Source organism: Pleurodeles waltl, chromosome 2_2 (assembly GCF_031143425.1).
Source record: "Pleurodeles waltl isolate 20211129_DDA chromosome 2_2, aPleWal1.hap1.20221129, whole genome shotgun sequence".
Classification (NCBI taxonomy): Eukaryota; Metazoa; Chordata; class Amphibia; order Caudata; family Salamandridae; genus Pleurodeles; species Pleurodeles waltl.
In genome coordinates, this window is record NC_090439.1 from 208,174,361 (window position 1) to 208,191,261 (window position 16,901).

Genomic DNA, 16,901 nt, shown 5'->3' on the forward strand with positions numbered 1-16,901 from the left:
AATGTGCACAACCGCAATAAAATGGATACAGAGATGATAAAACCAATCTCTCACAAGGAGTGGGAATAATTGGCTAAGTCAAGTTGCTTTCAAGGATTGAAGGGCAAGGCTCCCAAAGAAGAAAACCTTCGTCATCATGTTGCTATGTTTTTAAGCTCCCTGTCAGGAGAAGTGGGGAGAACAGATGTGGGAAGAAGACACTTGAATCACATGCCTCTCTGGGGAGAGTTGGGAGATCAGACATTTTGGAACTCCAGGCAATGGATGAATGGAGTGAGCAACTTGGCAGGTTCACCAATGCAGGAAGTTGGCTCTGTATACTATTTAAAAGTAAGAAATAGTGTGCACAGAGTCCAAGGGTTCCCCTTAGAGGTAAGATAGTGGCAAAATTATATAATTCTGATGCTCTATTTTGTGGTAGTGTTGTCGAGCAGTAGGCTTATCAGAGGGTAGTGTTAAGTATTTGTTGTACACACATAGGCAATAAATGAGGAACACACACTCAAAGACTTTACTCCAGGCCAATAGTTTTTATATAGAAAAATATCTTTTATTAATTTATTTTTAGAACCACAAGTTCAAGATTTGAAGTAAATACATAAAATGCAAGGTACTCCACACAGGTAAGTTAGGAACTTTGAATTAGAGGAATAACATATACAGTTTTTGTTAAAATGGCAATAAGCTATTTTAAAAGTAGACAGTGCAAAAATCAACAGTTCCTGGGGGAGGTAAGTATTGGTTAGATTGTGAGGTAAGTAAGACACTTACAAGCATCAGTTCCTGGGCATAGGCAGCCCACCGCTGGGGGTTCAGGGCAACCCCAAAGTTACCACACCAGCAGCTCAGGGTGGGTCAGGTGCAGAGGTCAAGAGGTGCCCAAAATACATAGGCGCTTATGGAGAACAGGGGTGATTCAGTTCCAGTCTGCCAGCAGGCAAGTACCCGCATCCCCAGGGGGGTTTTGTAGAGCACTGGGGGGAGACACAAGTAGGCACACAAAACACACCCTCAGCGGCATAGAGGCGGCTAGGAGCAGTGTGCAAAGCAGGCGTCGGGTTTTGTATTGGTTTCAATAAAGGGACCCGGGGGTCACTCTAGTGGTGCAGGCAGGCACGGGAGGGCCTTCTTGGGCCAGCCACCACCAGGGCTAGGCAGAGGGTCACTCCTGCACTGAAGTTTGGTTGAGGTTCGGGTGCAGTGCTTGGTCCAGGCGTCGGGTCTCTTGTTACAGGCAGTCGCGGTCAGGCGGGTGCCTCTGGATTCTCTCTGTAGCGTCACTGTGGGGGTCCAGGGTGTAGGAAGGTAGCCTCTTTCTAGCCTTGTTACCCCTACTTTTGGCCTGTTTGTGAGTATATGTCAGGGTGTTTTTACTGTCTCACTGGGATCCTCCTAGCCAGGGCCCAGTGCTCATAGTGAAAACCCTATGTTGTCAGTGTGTTTGATATGTGTCACTGGGATCCTGCTAGCCAGGACCCTCATAAGATTGTGGCCTAATTGTGTTCCCTGTGTGGTGCCTAACTGTATCACTGAGGCTCTGCTAACCAGAACCTCAGTGCTGATGCTCTCTCTGCTTTTAAAATTGTCACTACAGGCTAGTGACTAATTTTACCAATTCTCATTGGCACACTGGAACACCCTTATAATTCCCTTGTATATGGTACCCAGGTACGCAGGGTATTGGGGTTCCAGGAGATCCCTATGGGCGGCAGCATTTTTTTTGCCACCCATAGGGAGCTCAGACAATTCTTACACAGGACTGCCACTGCAGCCTGAGTGAAATAACATCCACGTTATTTCACAGCCATTTTCACTGCACATAAGTAACTTATAAGTCACCTACATGTCTAACCCTCACTTGGTGAAGGTTAGGTGCCAAGTTACTTAGTGTGTGGGCAACCTGGCACTAGCCAAGGTGCCCCCACATTGTTCAGGGCAAATTCCCTGGACTTTGTGAGTGCGGGGACACCATTACACGCGTGCACTACATGTAAGTCACTATCTATATGTAGCGTCACAATGGTAACTCGGAACATGGCCATGTAACATGTCTAGGATCATGGAATTGTCACCCCAATACCATTCTGGTATTGGGGGGACAATTCCATGCTTCCCGGGTCTCTAGCACAGAACCTGGGTACTGCCAAACTGCCTTTCCGAAATCTACACTGTAGCTGCTGCTGCTAACCCCTCAGAGAGGTTTCTGCCCCCTGGGGCCTGGGCAGCCCAGTCCCAGGAAGGCAGAACAAAGGATTTACTCTGAGAGAGGGGGTTACACCCTCTCCCTTTGGAAATAGGTGTGAAGGGCTGGGGAGGAGTAGCCTCCCCCAGCCTCTGGAAATTCTTTGATGGGCACAGATGGTGCCCATCTCTGCATAAGCCAGTCTACACCGGTTCAGGGATCCCCAAGCCCTGCTCTGGCGCGAACCTGGACAAAGGAAAGGGGAGTGACCACTCCCCTGACCAGTACCTCCCAGGGGAGGTGCCCAGAGCTCCTACAGTGTGTCCCAGACCTCTGCCATCTTGGATTCAGAGGTGTTGGGGCACAATGGACAGCTCTGAGTGGCCAGTGCCAGCAGGTGACGTCAGAGACCCCTCCTGATAGGTGCTTACCTCTTTCAGTAGTCAAGCCTCCTTTCTTAGTAGACAAAGCTCCTTTTTTTGGCTTTTTAGGGTCTCTCCTCTGGGCTATTCCTCAGATAACGAATGCAAGAGCTCACCAGAGTTCCTCTGCACTTCCCTCTTCGACTTCTGCCAAGGATCGACCACTGACTGCTCCAGGATGCCTGCAAAACTGCAACAAAGTAGCAAGACGACTACCAGCAACATTGTAGCACCTCATCCTGCCGGCTGTCTCGACTGTTTCCTGGTGGTGCATGCTCTGAGGGCTGTTTGCCTTCACCCTGCACTGGAAGCCAAGAAGAAATCTCCCGTGGGTCGACTGAGTCTTCCCCCTGCCAACGCAGGCACCAAATTACTGCATCACCGGTCCTCTGGGTCCCCTCTCATCCTGACGAGCGTGGTCCCTGGAACACAGGAGCTGGGTCCAAAAGTCTCCCACAGTCCAGTGGCCCTTCTGTCCAAATTTGGTGGAGGTAAGTCCTTGCCTCCCCACGCCAGACAACAAACTTGTGTACTAAGTGATTTGCAGCTGCTCCGGCTTCTGTGCACTTTTCCAGGACTTTGGACAGCCTATCCTGGTTCCCCAGCACTCCGTCCTGCATTGGCCAACTCGCTGAGATGGACTCCGACGTTGTGGGACCCTCCTTTGTGACTCTGAGTCGACCGCTGTCCTCAGATCTTCTAAGTGCCTGCTCCGGTACCTCTGCGGGTGCTGCGTGCTTCTGTGGGGACTCTGAGTTGCTGAGCGCCCCCTCTGTCTCCTCCTCCAAGGGGCGACATCCTGGTCCTTCCTGGACCTCAGCAGCACCCAAAATCCTCAACCGCGACTCTTGCAGCTAGCAAAGCTTGTTTGCGGTATTTCTGCCTGGAAACACTCCTGCAACCTCCAGCACGCCGTGGGACATCTTCTATTCAAAGGAGAAGTTCCTAGCCCTTTTCGTTGTTGCAGAATCTTCAGTTTCTTCCACCCGGAGGCAGCCCTTTTGCACCTTTATCCGGGGTTTGGTGGGCTCCGGCCCCCCCTGGACACTTTCGTGACTCTTGGACTTGGTCCCCTTCCTTTACAGGTCCTCAGGTCCAGGAATCCGTCTTCATTGTTTTACTGGTGCTTGTGGTTCTTGCAGAATCCCCTATCACAACTATTCTGTCTTTCTGGGGTAGTAGGGTAACTTTACTCCTACTTTTCAGGGTCTTGGGGTGGGGTATTTTGGACACCCTTACTGTTTTCTTACAGTCCCCGCGACCCTCTACAATCTCCCATAGGTCTGGGGTCCATTCGTGATTTCCATTCCACTTTTGGAGTATATGGTTTGTGTTGCCCCTAGACCTATGTCTACCTATTGCATTCTATTGTGATTCTACATTGTTTGCACTACTTGTCTTACTGTTACTTAACTGTTTTGGGTTTGTGTACATATAATGTGTGTATATAACTTACCTCCTAAGTGAGGGTACCCTCTGAGATACTTTTGGCATATTGTCACTAAAATAAAGTACCTTTATTTTTAGTAACTCTGAGTATTGTGTTTTCTTGTGATATTGTGTTATATGATGGAAGTGGTATAGTAGGAGCTTTGCATGTCTCCTAGTTCAGCCTAAGCTGTTTGCCATAGCTACCTCTAACAGCCCAAGCGGCTATAAACACCTCTATTCTACTAATAAGGGATAACTGGACCCCTACACAGGGGGGTCGTCTCAGGCTACTCACAGGGTCGCAGTCACTAGGGAGTCCTCCCTGTGGTGTTGGTTCCCGAGCTGGGGGCGGTGGGTGCAGAGGGTGAAGTCTCACGCTTCTGGCGGGAAGAGTGAAGTTCTTTAAAGTTGCAAGAAAGCTGCAAAGTTGTTGAATTTGAGCAGAGCCTCTGCTCACAGGAGTTTCTTGGTCCTTAGGTTGAGGGCAGTCCTCTGAGGCTTCAGAGGTCGCTGGTTGCAGGTTTTTGAGTAAGGAGAAAGGGCGGTAGGGCTGGGGCCAAAGCAGTTGTTGTCTTCTGTCTTCTCTGCTGGGCTTGCAGGTCAGCAGTCCTTGTTTCTTCAGGTTGCAGGAATCTGATTTCCTGGATTCTTGGGTGCCCTTAAATACTAAATTTAGGGGTGCGTTTAGGTCTGGGAGGGCAGTAGCCAGTGGCTACTGTCCTGGAGGGTGGCTACACCCTCTTTGTACCTCCTCCCTTTGGGGAGGGGGGCACATCCCTAATCCTATTGGGGGAATCCTCCAAAACTAAGATGGAGGCTTTCTAAAGGCAGAGGTCACCTCAGCTCAGGGTACCTTAGGGGCTCTCCTGACTGGTGGGTGACTCCTCCTTGTTTTTCTAATTATCTCCTTCAGTCTTGCCAACACAAGTGAGGAAAGTGGCCGGAGGGGCGGGCATCTCCACTAGCTGGGATGCACTGGGGCGCTGTAACAAAGGGGGTGAGTCTTTGAGGCTCACCGCCAGGTGTTACAGTTCCTGCAGGGGGAGGTGTGAAGCACCTCCACCCAGTACAGGCTTTGTTCCTGGCCACAGAGTGACAAAGGCACTCTCCCCATGTGGCCAGCAACTCGTCTGGTTATGGAAGGCTGGCAGAAACTGGTCAGCCCCACACTAGAAGTCGGGTTGGTATTCAGGGGGCATCTCTAATATGCCCTCTAGGTGCATGTTACAATAAACCCCATACTGGCATCAGTGTGCATTTATTGTGCTGAGAAGTTTGATACCAAACTTCCCAGATTTCAGTGTAGCCATTACGGAACTGTGGAGTTTGTGTCTGACAAACTCCCAGACCATATAGTCTTATGGCTACCCTGCACTTACAATGTCTAATGTTTTGCCTAGACACTGTAGGGGCATAGTGCTCATGCACATATGCCCTCACCTGTGGTATAGTGCACCCTGCCCTAGGGCTGTAAGGCCTGCTAGAGGGGTGACTTACCTATGCCACAGGCAATGTCAGATTGGCATGGCACTCTGAGGGGAGTGCCATGTCGACTTAGTCATTTTCTCCCCACCAGCACACACAAGCTGTGAGGCAGTGTGCATGTGCTGAGTGAGGGGTCCCCAGGGTGGCAGAAGACATGCTGCAGCCCTTAAAGACCTTCCCTGGCATCAGGGCCCTTGGTACCAGGGGTACCAGTTACAAGGGGCTTATCTGAGTGCCAAGTCTGTGCCAACTGTGAAAGCAAAGCTACAGTTTAGGGAAAGAACACTGGTGCTGGGGCCTGGTTAGCAGGGTTCCAGGACACTTTCAATCAAAAATTAGCAGCAGCAAAGGCAAAAAGTCAGGGGATAACCATGCCAAGGAGGCATTTCCTTACAACCAACAAATCAAAATCTTACTTTTTCCCATGCAAATAAGAAAGGGTTCATTAGTGCTCCATTTAGCCTCTTTAGTGCATAGCAAAAACCTGTTCACATAATCCGCACTACTTCTATAGTGCAGGGGATGGGAAGGGTTCATCCCCCACACGTTAAAAGAAAATGTTTCTGGTGAAAACACCAGAAACATTTGCTTTTGTGAAATCAAAGTCAGGTCATGTCCGTACTTTGATTTTATTTTTATTGCTGCGATGTGCAACGATATCCCCCGCCACTCACACCCCATGCATCTATCACTGCAGGACTGGAAGTATCAGAAAAAAGGACAATGTCTCCTTTCCAGTGCTTGTCTCTCTCTAGTGGATCCCTGATTGGAGATTGCAGCGTGCAGAAATCTAGTCTACTAGACACCAGGTACATTTTATTGCATGCAGCAGTACCCTCCCCATTAAAAAAAAAAGAAAAGGAGTGGGGGTGGGGGTGGCCCTCCCAGGTATCAGGCCATGCCCTACTCCAGAACAAGCCCAACTTGCCCGTTCATGAGTCCTTAAAGTCTTTAGACTCGTCAGAGGGAGCAGGTTGAAATAGTTCCAGAATAAGTTGAGCATCACATTGGAGGAGACCACAATCGGTGCGGTATCAGTGCCAAGAGTTGGAAAAGCAGAATTCCAGCTCCAACTCAAAGCTGGGGTATGAAGCCACCAACTGTGAGACATACCCTGGAGCAAGAAACACACTGGCAAGTCTAAGGGACCCTTCTATACTTCTTGTACGTCTTCTTGAAAGTCTTCTCACTTTCTTGGGAAGAGGCCAGCTTCAAGGACTTGCCTGACAAATTTGAGTTGGAGTAGGACCCAGAACTGAAGTGATGTCGCTTTCCTTGGTAGTTGTTTGGAGCCTTGGCTATGAAAAGCTTAACCTCCTCCTCGATGGTCTTGGTGTACTTAGGACCACACTCTTCACATGACTGGGAATCGTACTTAGAGACCAGGCACCATAAGGAGAATGTGTACCTGAGTGATATCTGCCTGCTGCACAAAGGGCACTGTTTAAAGGCTACAACAGCTGGGAAGACATCCCTACTAAAAGCCTGCAACCCTGCAACTCTGTTTCTAAGAGTGCAAATAAAAAAGAAATTATGTCCAGCTTCCTATAACTTTTCACAGATAAGCCAGTCCTACAGACACAGCTGAGAGATCCTCAGAGACCCCACAACCACCCGTCCTCCTGTGGGTGATATGGTTACACACCAGAGTTCACACCATTCTGGGGCCTGCCCCTTCCCCTCCCATACCCCCAACAACTTGGCCACAATACACCTCATCTCGTTCGACTCTCTTCTACCTGCAGCGCTCGTGTCACTCTCCAAGTTACTCCCATCCCCATCGATACTTCTCCCCTAGCCCCAGCCTTACGTGCCGTTTGACGGAGGTTCCATTCACTATTCATCATTGGGTCCCCGATAACACAGCAAGATGCATAGGGGAATGCACAATTGCAGCAATACTTCCCATTGAAGCAGACCTTAGGATACACTGACTACATATATGCCGAGCCAGCGCATTTCCTACCCCACAGCACACAAGCCAAGTAAGGCTTACTGACAGCATATGCTATGTCCCCCGCAGCCTTGAATCCGAGGGTGAACAGTTCACTTGTTTCTCCATTGTCAATATATTGTACCTGAAAACTGCTGCTGGCTTTCTTTTGTCATCCTTCTCAATTTATGATTTGCACTGCTGTTTTACAATAAAAAAAAACAATAAAAATGTTATCGACTTTTGTTTTTCTAAGGTGGGGACTCCATTTCATGTGGGTCAATTTATCCCCTTACTGACATTCTACCCACTTCCTCATGTCACTAAAGGTGAGGAAATGCAACATCTGTCTGGAACCTCATAGAGCTCTCCATTTTTTCATAGACAGGACCCTCAAAGTTTTGGGTTGATGACTGTTGTTCTTCACCTAAGTTGGCTTCAAGAAGGGTGAGGTGATTCAGATGTGAACTGCCCTAAGCATCAATATTTACTATGCCCTTGTCATGAAGGACCTTCTGAGGGCCTCAGGGACCATTTACCAGGACTACAACTGCGTTGTCAGTACTGCTTTGAGGCATTCTGGCATTGGACATTTGCCATGCTGCAACGTGGGCTACAGTCCACACTTTAGCCAGGCAATACTTCCTTTACTCCAAAGTCCCAAGAGATGGCCATTTTCCCAAATTGTTACTTCAGAATTCCTTCTTTTAACCACCTCCTTAGACCCACTACGTAGAGGAAACGCTTGGATATTGATTCAAGAGGTCAAGGAATAATCTTCAGGTCGAAATATTCATCAACAAACAGAAGTTACATACCTTCAAAAATAATCTCTCTGGTGGATATGCTATTTATTTGCAGACTCCTCACCAATATCATCTGCCTCCTCTTTCTGAGGAGTGGTCATACAACTGCTAATAATGTCCCATGTTAGTGTTAATATACTGCAATTCTATAATTCTTGTCAGCCTTGTCTCTACCTCTGCGTACATGGAGAAAAGGACAGGGGAACTGATGTCAGTGAACCAAGGAAGCATCTTATATGGATCTGTGATGTCAAATCTGTGTTGGAATCCAAAGCTGAGATGGATTCAAGGCACAGGAAAGCTTTTTCAAGTGTCCAGGTCAAGTCACGCACCTGGAGAATACTCAAGTGGTGAGTAATTGTCAGAAAGAAGTATACATCAGAAATGAAGATGCTGTAATGCAAACAAAAGTAAAGAAGCATACTCTTTGAAATTTATATCAAGGTACTGGTCAACTAGTACCACAATCATACCTGTTCAGATGTCTTATAGAAGGCAACAGATGCATTCACAAGTTTCAGACGGTCTTCCATCTTAAGCATCAGCTGCTGCCAGTGAGAAGCTACTTTTTCAGCACAATCCCGAATCATGTCCATGTCATAATGATTTGCTTGAAGCATAGTTTCTGCTTTCTGCTGAACTTGTAGAGCACTCTGATGGGTCTTCTAGTTCATAGCAACCAAAAAAACAGGAACAAATTAACAAAGCAGTTTTGCTTCACATTTAATCTTGACATGCGCTTTTGTTCAATGCTTCCCAAAAAAACAAAAAAGGAGTTCACACTTAACATTTCTCTGGGGTGACCACAGTTAGAAACGGTGTTCTTGGTTGGCTATGGTAGGAACCTAAGCCAGGCAGTAACCACCAATCTAGTCAAGGGATCTACACACCTAAGATAACCCCTGCTCACCTACTTGGTAGCTTGGCAGGAGCAGTCAGGCTTATCCCAGAGGCAATGTGTAAAGCATTTGCACAACACACACAACCCAGTGACACAATAAATACACCACAAAGAGATTTCACAACAAGTTACATAAAAATAAACTGTATTGCATAAAAAGCATTAGTCCAAAAACAACATAAATCAGTAATACTCTGCTAGGCAAGCAGTGATCCAAACCTTATCATCATGAATGCAAATACCAGAAACATTCCCGGGTTGCGTATGTCAACAAAGACACCCTCGCCCTGCATTAAAGACAAACACACACATCCCCCAGGCTGGTGGAAAGATCTCTCTTTAACGGGAAAAATGGCCACTACAGGTTCCCCTCCACTAGGGGGAATACGTTATGAGCTTCGTAAAAGGGGATTGACCCCTCCTCATCCTCCTGGGGGCCACTACCACAGGAAATACCTCACAACCAGAGGTGTCCCCAGTAAAGGAATGATGGGGAATGCCCCTTCCCTGGGCTTCCCTGTAAGAGGCCTCAAGAGGGGCCATGAAGCAGCTGTCCACATCTGCGCAGTGCAGCTGATATCTTCTCCACACGCGGTCTTCCATTGGTAGCACACCCAGAGCCCTCCAGGGCATCCCGGGTCGCTACCTGCCTCCGTCTTGGGCGGCCCAGCCTGGGGAGCCTTCCAACCGCGGGCCAGCTCCTCTCTCCTCTGTTGTGTTGGCTGGGTCACGGCTGTGATGGACCAAAACTGGTGCCTGCTTGTGCCCTGAGATCATCAACTGATGCGTGCCTCATCTGCTTTCTAGTCAAACGGTGCAGTGGGCTCCTCTGCACTCCTCCTGTGCTGGGTGACCCAAGGCCGATCCCCTCCTTCCCAGCCCCACCTTGCAGGGAGAAGACGACTCAGTGTTCTCATTAGCACTCACTAGGCGCTATGTGATATGAGGCTCCAGCAAGGAGTAGAGTGCTCACCTCGCGCTAGAAAATAGGAAATAGGAAACAGGAGGAGTGGGAGGGGGAGGGGGAGGGGGAGGGGGCTACACCTGATTGGCACATTTAGTTTATCTGTAAGTCCCATGTATAGTGTTATCTCTTATACCCAGGGTCTGTAAATTAAATGCTACTAGTGGGCCTGCAGCCCAGCTTGCGCCACCCACAGAAGTAGCCTTTCAAGCCTGTTTCAGGCCTGCCACCGCAATATCATGTGATAAAAGTGCTCTATTTCCTGCTAGCAACAAGAAAAATCAGGAGACGGATGCCTCTGGGTACATCATAACCTTTCAGACATAAGAAAAGTGACATTGAGGTATTTAAGCTATATAAACCGGAGTCATGGAGGGGATAGCAAGTATCCCAGTGGCCATACCTGCGTCCTGACAGTCACTGTCAGTAGCGGGCTAACCCAGGTAGCACATCTGGCTTTCAAGATCCTAAACAGGTCTATGAAATTGATCACCAGTTATTTATACATTTTGGATATCCCACCTTTGTCAAGGGGCTATGTAAGGACTCTGGCTTCCAGTGCGCTGTATTCAGGAGCTGTGGCCAGGGTGCCCTTATGCTATGCAAGTGCGTGCCGTAGTTCAAAGTACCTGAAGAACTGACACTTATGAAGTGTTAAATCCGACTAGATCCCATTTGCCAAATCCTTTTAGATGTGTACCTCTTCCCAGCCAAAAGCCTTGCCACTGGGGGGTCTTTAACATGATTTTCTGGTCCTACCCAATCCACCTTAGAGCGGACTTACATCCATGGTAAGAACACCACCATGTGGCATCAGGAAGAGTCTGAGGAACCATAAAGCATACCATAAGCGCATTGCAGTCCATACGGGCCACTTCCAGACAAAAGGCAGGCTGTGAAACTCCCCCACTCAACCAACTGTTCACCTCCAACATCTAGGAGGCCCAGTAATATAAACAAATATCCACCATATCCATTTCACCATCACGGGTTGATTGTAAACAGTGCAAAACAGGGTGGTCGTATAGCCCACGGCAAGGACCCTATTTTGGAAAAAATATTGCAGCACTAGGCCTGAGGGATGACCAATAGTAAATTTTGCAGCACATAAAGCAAGTGTGACAGGGCCATCATCCGAAACACAGTGACTCTGCTTAATATATTCAATGGAAGATTGACCCAACTAGCAAGATCAGTCTTCAGGCGAAGCGTAAGCTGGGCAAGGTGACAACTTCACGTGTGGTTTGGATACATGGTGATATAGATCCCTAGGCACTACAAGCTGAGCCCGAAGACTGGCAGTTGTGACTGACACTGAGCTTCACCCATAACCCCCTTCAAGGGCACTAAAATGGATTCTGTCCAGTTCATCTGAAAATCAGTCTGTGGTTGCCTTAACACTAAGCAATAACTATAAACTAGGTGAATATTCTATCAAAAGCCTTCTACTGGCTAAGACCCAACTGGAATTAAACAATGATATTCAGGATATAATGTTGCTGGCTCTGCAATTTGAACAAGCAGGAATACAGTTATGCTGGCAGGTCAAGCAGGGTCTGCTGATTCAGTGGTCCGGAGTGAGCGAGATCTCCACTTGGAGACAAGGTCAGGTCCTGTTTGGTCCCTCGCCAGTCTCCCTCCATGCAGGAGGAGTCTGATGTTGTGTTGGTTGGGCTGCATCTCCTGCGAGACTTGCAAAACCCCTGGGGCCAGCTGCACAACTCTCTTCCATCAGAGAAGCATGGCATTCCCAAGTCCCACGGGTAGGACAAAGTTGCATTTGACTGCTATTGGGTCAGTCGCCCAATCCCAGGTGGCTTCTGGAGAATTGAAAAAGAAGAATCACTTTGAGTTTTGTGGAGTATACTAACATATATTGGATTGCCATTGCTCTCAGTTTTGTTTCATAGGATTTCCATTGCACCAGTCGTGTATGATCTTGAATGATTAAAACGTGGATAGACAGATTAGGTCTCTTACTGCTTGTGCACTCTGAAGGATTGCATCTCTGTCCTTGTAATTAAGCAACCTAACAATCGTGAGTTGCGGTGAAGCACCTGCGGTGGATTGTGACTCAATGACAAAGCAGCTGGACAGGCAGTCTTTGGGCATCCATGATGAAATACACTATTTCAGGAACTCCTCTGGGTCTATCCCCTCCGCCACCTTGGGAAATCCAACAAAGCGCAGACACCGTTGACAACTGCAGGACTTTTAATTTGAGCTCCTGCACTGTATCTTCATGTTCAGAGATATGTCCACTGCATTATAGGGGTCCTGGCAGAAGAGCGTGACCTTACCCCCAACCTCACCAATCTTGGACACCAAGCCAGACCAGGAGTCTTGGACGGTCCACAGGATGGCACCTGTGTCCAGTGATAACTGTGATCAATCTCCCTCCCAGGAAGCCCCTTGTGCGTCCAATACCAGGGCCTTGAACTGATCAATCTTCTATTGTGATTGCAAGGAAGTGGGCTTTGTCCGCCCTATGGGGCTGGAACCAAATTCAGATAGTCTCTTATTTGGAGCAGCCAGCAATACAAGAGGATCCAGTGGGGCCTAAGCATCACTCAGCAGTCAGTATCCACAACAGCACCACTTAGCAGGTCCAGGGCACACGCGTGGAGGAGAGGGAGAAGAAACAGGGCACTCCCAGGCTGTTCGCCGTGAGGCAGGGGTGCATGCAGATGATCCACATGGAGCTGAACACCAACTGGACCTCGGCCTATAGGTTGTAGGCAGCAAGAGTAGCCGAGGGCCCACGAGGAGCCAGAGGTACGCCAAGGGGCTGAACTACACTCATTCCCCGACCTCAGGGCAGGCTAGGACCACACCAGCACAGACCTGCACCCCCGCCCACCAGCCTGACTCCAAGCACTGGGGAGGGCCAGCCTCAGTCCAGTGCCACCCCCGAGTCAGGCACGTGCCCCTGAAGAACCTGGAGCCAGTACAAGCCTGCCCCCCAGGATTGAAGCAAACCACCAAACTGCAGATGAGCCCTCTAGGGGTGCCACCTTTGACACGTCTCACCCTCCACCCTTATCACACTCCACCTGCTGCTCCACCCCAAAGGATCTGTCCAGGGAGGAAGAGTTCCAAGGCTCCATGAGCTTTCCACCAGTCTGATGTAGGCCTCAGCTGCCACAGTCCCCAATGCCAGCCAGTCTGCCCCTGGCCCCATATCCAATGTGGCCCCCTCACCGGGGCTGCCGAGATGCCAAGGCCTCCCCTGCAGGTTCCCCTGCCAGGGCTCCTCCATCTGGAGAAACTTATCAAGCCACTGGTGTTCTGACCACCAGCTGCCATCCCAAGCCCTATTCAGGGTGTGAGTGGCAGCTGCCATGCTGCACCCGGAGATGATCATCTTTCACAGCAGCAGGCACCGGCAGACAGAACTGAGACTTCCTCCGGACCTTCCAGCAGCAATAGCCTGCCAAGAGTCAATAGAAAAATGGCAGCAAGTAAGATGACGGTGGATTATCAGTCAAGACGCCAAGAGCTCAAATGAGAATGTCCACCATGTTGGCCTTTTAACAAACACCCCCACTACAGCAGCTTTAAGAAGTGGCACAGCCCCATGAATTTTCACATAACGTCTGGAACAGCACCTAGCTGTAGGCGCAAGATAGCATGAACACTGGCAGCAGCAATACAGCAGAGTGACAAATACAAAAAGCATCCCTGATCAACTGCAGCAAGATATGGTAACTGGTAACCTCTGTGATGGAATCAGTAAAGCTAGAAAATTTAGCTCAGGTGCAGAGATAAATGTCAATAACACATTAAATATCACCAAATTGCAGAAATGTGCACATTGCCCTCGAAATCTCTTACAGACGTAACAGATTGGGTTCATCCGGCTTCTGAGCTTTGCTGAGGGACATTACAAACCTGCATAAAGGCTCTTATTAAAACATGTTTCATGATGATTTGTTAAGTGTGTTATTAGACATAGTTTATCAAACAGCACCCTTGATGTGGTCCACAAATTATGTGAGAGGCTAGAATTAAAGATTAACTTCATATATTGGCGGCAGCCTCCCATACAGAGGAAATCTAGCACGATGGTTATCAACTTAATTTCTTTCTTAAAATCGTGCCTCACATTCAAAAGGCCATTTATGACCTTTGCCAACTTCAAGTAACTCATCAAAGGTAAAATTTTCAAATGCACTTTTCTCGATTGTGTGAGATGATACTTGTTGTCAAACATGCCAAAACATTTTGACTCACCTTTGCAGGTTCAGGAATTTTTGGACATCAAACCCACTTGATAATTGTGAAATGTAAAGTGTTTAAGAAATTGCACACAACTGCACATAGGAAGGTGGCAGAGGGCAGTGAGGCACTGACTGGTACTACAGGATTACTGGGAGAGTATGAGTGAACAAGACATGCTTAATACAATAGCAAGTTAAAAGTAATAGTTAGTACCTTGGGTATGGTACTCGTACCAGAGGGTTTGAGTGAAGTACATTAATAAGTATTTACTGCACTACCTGCACAGTGAGGAGTACTGTGTCTGTTAAGCAATGGAGACAGACCATTTCCCAAAGAGATGGGTGGGGAAAGCAAGCAGGGTGAGAGTGCAAATGTGAAATATTTACATTAGACATTTCAAAATGTTTTGTTGAGTTGGGCTTAGCTGTACAAGCTTGTGAGATGCATTAAATATGTACAAGTATTACACAGGGAAACAGTTGCATAATGTAGCACCAACTATTTACTGTAAACTGGCTGCTTATTGTGCATGGGACACCAGGAATGTTTCTTCCCAGCCCCCATTATTTGTCATATGCATAGAACAACTTCCAACACTGGCAAATCAATGCTACAGAAAGTTCACAGTAAGCACAAGCCAATTTGGAATAAATGCTACATATGTATGTGGTCTGTTAATGACTTGTAAAAATCTGTTGAAAAATATACTTTTCATCAGGAGTAATATATTATGTTATGCATGTTTGTAGAGCGTACTATCACCCAGGAAGTTATCATGGAGCTGAGCATGTGTGAGTCTAGCCACACCTAGAGCCTGGTGGGACTACTCGAAAAGCCAGGTCTTCAGCTTCTTGTGGAATTCAAGAAGTGAGGAGGAGGCAGGTCGCTCCATACTTTAGGAAAGATGTATGAGAAGGCTTAACTGCCAGATCAGGTTTACCATATTTGAGACACTTGTGCAAGGAGGAGTTCAGATAAGAGTGTCACGACTCACGTGCTGCTTGCGCCTGGAGTTTGCAGATCTTGAGGCGTGGATCTTGAGAGTTCGACTTTGGCCCAAAAAGGGGCGACTCTTTCTGGTAGCCACGGTGCTGTAGGCGAGGAAACGCCAAGGACAGACCGTGACCGAGAGAAAGTAGCGCCAGAGGGAAAAAACCCCTTCAGAAGAAGAGGAAAAAACCTCCCAGAAGATTCGCAGGGGATTCCTGGAACAAGAACAGAGGAACAGGAATCAAGGAACTGACGTAACACAGAAATGGCGAAATCCAGAGCCAAAGGCTAGGAAATCAGGAGCGAGGACACTAACTGAAACAGAGAGTGCTGCAGCGCAAAGAGGAAAAGAAACACCACCCTTAAATACCATAAAACAGGAAGTGACCCACAGGAAGAAAAAGGACACCATCTTGAATAGGGAAAAGTAGATAGAATAGACTGGAGCAGAAACCATAGAGAATAGGGAAGGAGGAATGCTGGGAAGACAGAGGTAACCTGGGAAGGGGAAAAGACATAAAGGACAGAGGAAGAAACAGACCCAAAAAGGAAGAAAGACAGAAAAGAAGAAAAAGGAGCCCCAAACAGGTAAGAGGGGTCAGGAGACCCCAACAAGACGGAGGGAGAGCGCAGCGCGAGGCCCCAAGTAAGCCCTGGGGCCTCGCAGGGTGCAAGAAAGGCTCGGGGCGCGCCGCGTCTTAAAGACGCGAGGCGCGGCCCGAGCCGAACGCGCGGCTTGTGCCGAACGCTCGGCTCGCGCCGCGTGGTGCGGCGCGACAGTAGGCCCCCCTCCCGAAGGCCCTGGTTTGAAAGGAAATAAACGGTGAAAGCGCTGAGTCAGAAGAGGAGCATGAACAGAAGATGCATCTTCCCAAGAGCACTCACTGAGAGGATAACCCTTCCAATGAATCAGATACTGCAGACGGGTGTGAAAAAGACGAGAGTCACAAATCTCCTGAACCTCATATTCAGGAACATCATCCACTAAGACAGGAGGAGGACAGGAAAACTGACGGGAATACGGATCTGGTACATAAGGTTTGAGTTGAGAGACATGGAAGACTGGATGAATCTTCCATGTGTGAGGCAAGTGAAGACGGACAGTGACAGGATTAAGCAACTGGAGAATACGGAAAGGCCCGTAATAGCGAGGTGTGAATTTGTTCTGAGAAAGACGTGAGGGTAAGAATTTAGAAGAAAGCCAAACTTTATCCTGTGGATGGTAGTCCGGAGTGGCCCTACGTTTCTTGTCTGCTACTTTCTTCATATATCTCTTGGTGTGTAAGAGATTAGAACGAATCAGTCTATGGATTTGTAGAAGACGTTTGGAAAAATGAGTAATAGCGGGCAAGGGAGTGGGAGACAGAGAAGAAGTTGGAAAAGAGGTAGGATGAAAACCATAAGAACAGAAAAAAGGAGTGGTCTTGGAGGCACTATGGACTGAGTTATTATAAGAGAATTCAGCGATAGGGAGATAAGTGTTCCAGTTGCTTTGAGTTGAGTTGCAAAAACAACAAAGGTATTGTTCTAAGCCTTGGTTCAGACGCTCGGTCTGTCCATTGGTCT

The 16,901-nt window shown here is 48.1% G+C and overlaps 1 protein-coding gene across 7 annotated transcripts in view; it reads right to left on the reverse strand.

The window, feature by feature from the left end:
* TRIO (trio Rho guanine nucleotide exchange factor) overlaps positions 1 to 16,901 on the reverse strand; it is a 3,522,386-nt gene that overhangs the window by 2,317,637 nt on the left and 1,187,848 nt on the right. For all 7 annotated transcript variants that reach the window (XR_011200906.1, XM_069219639.1, XM_069219640.1 and 4 more), the window contains exon 17: positions 8,733 to 8,924. Coding sequence is in view for 6 of the 7 variants with exons in the window: in XM_069219639.1 (XP_069075740.1) it covers positions 8,733 to 8,924 (192 nt within the window). In the remaining variant the exon portion in view is untranslated. The remainder of the gene's footprint in view (positions 1 to 8,732; positions 8,925 to 16,901) is intronic.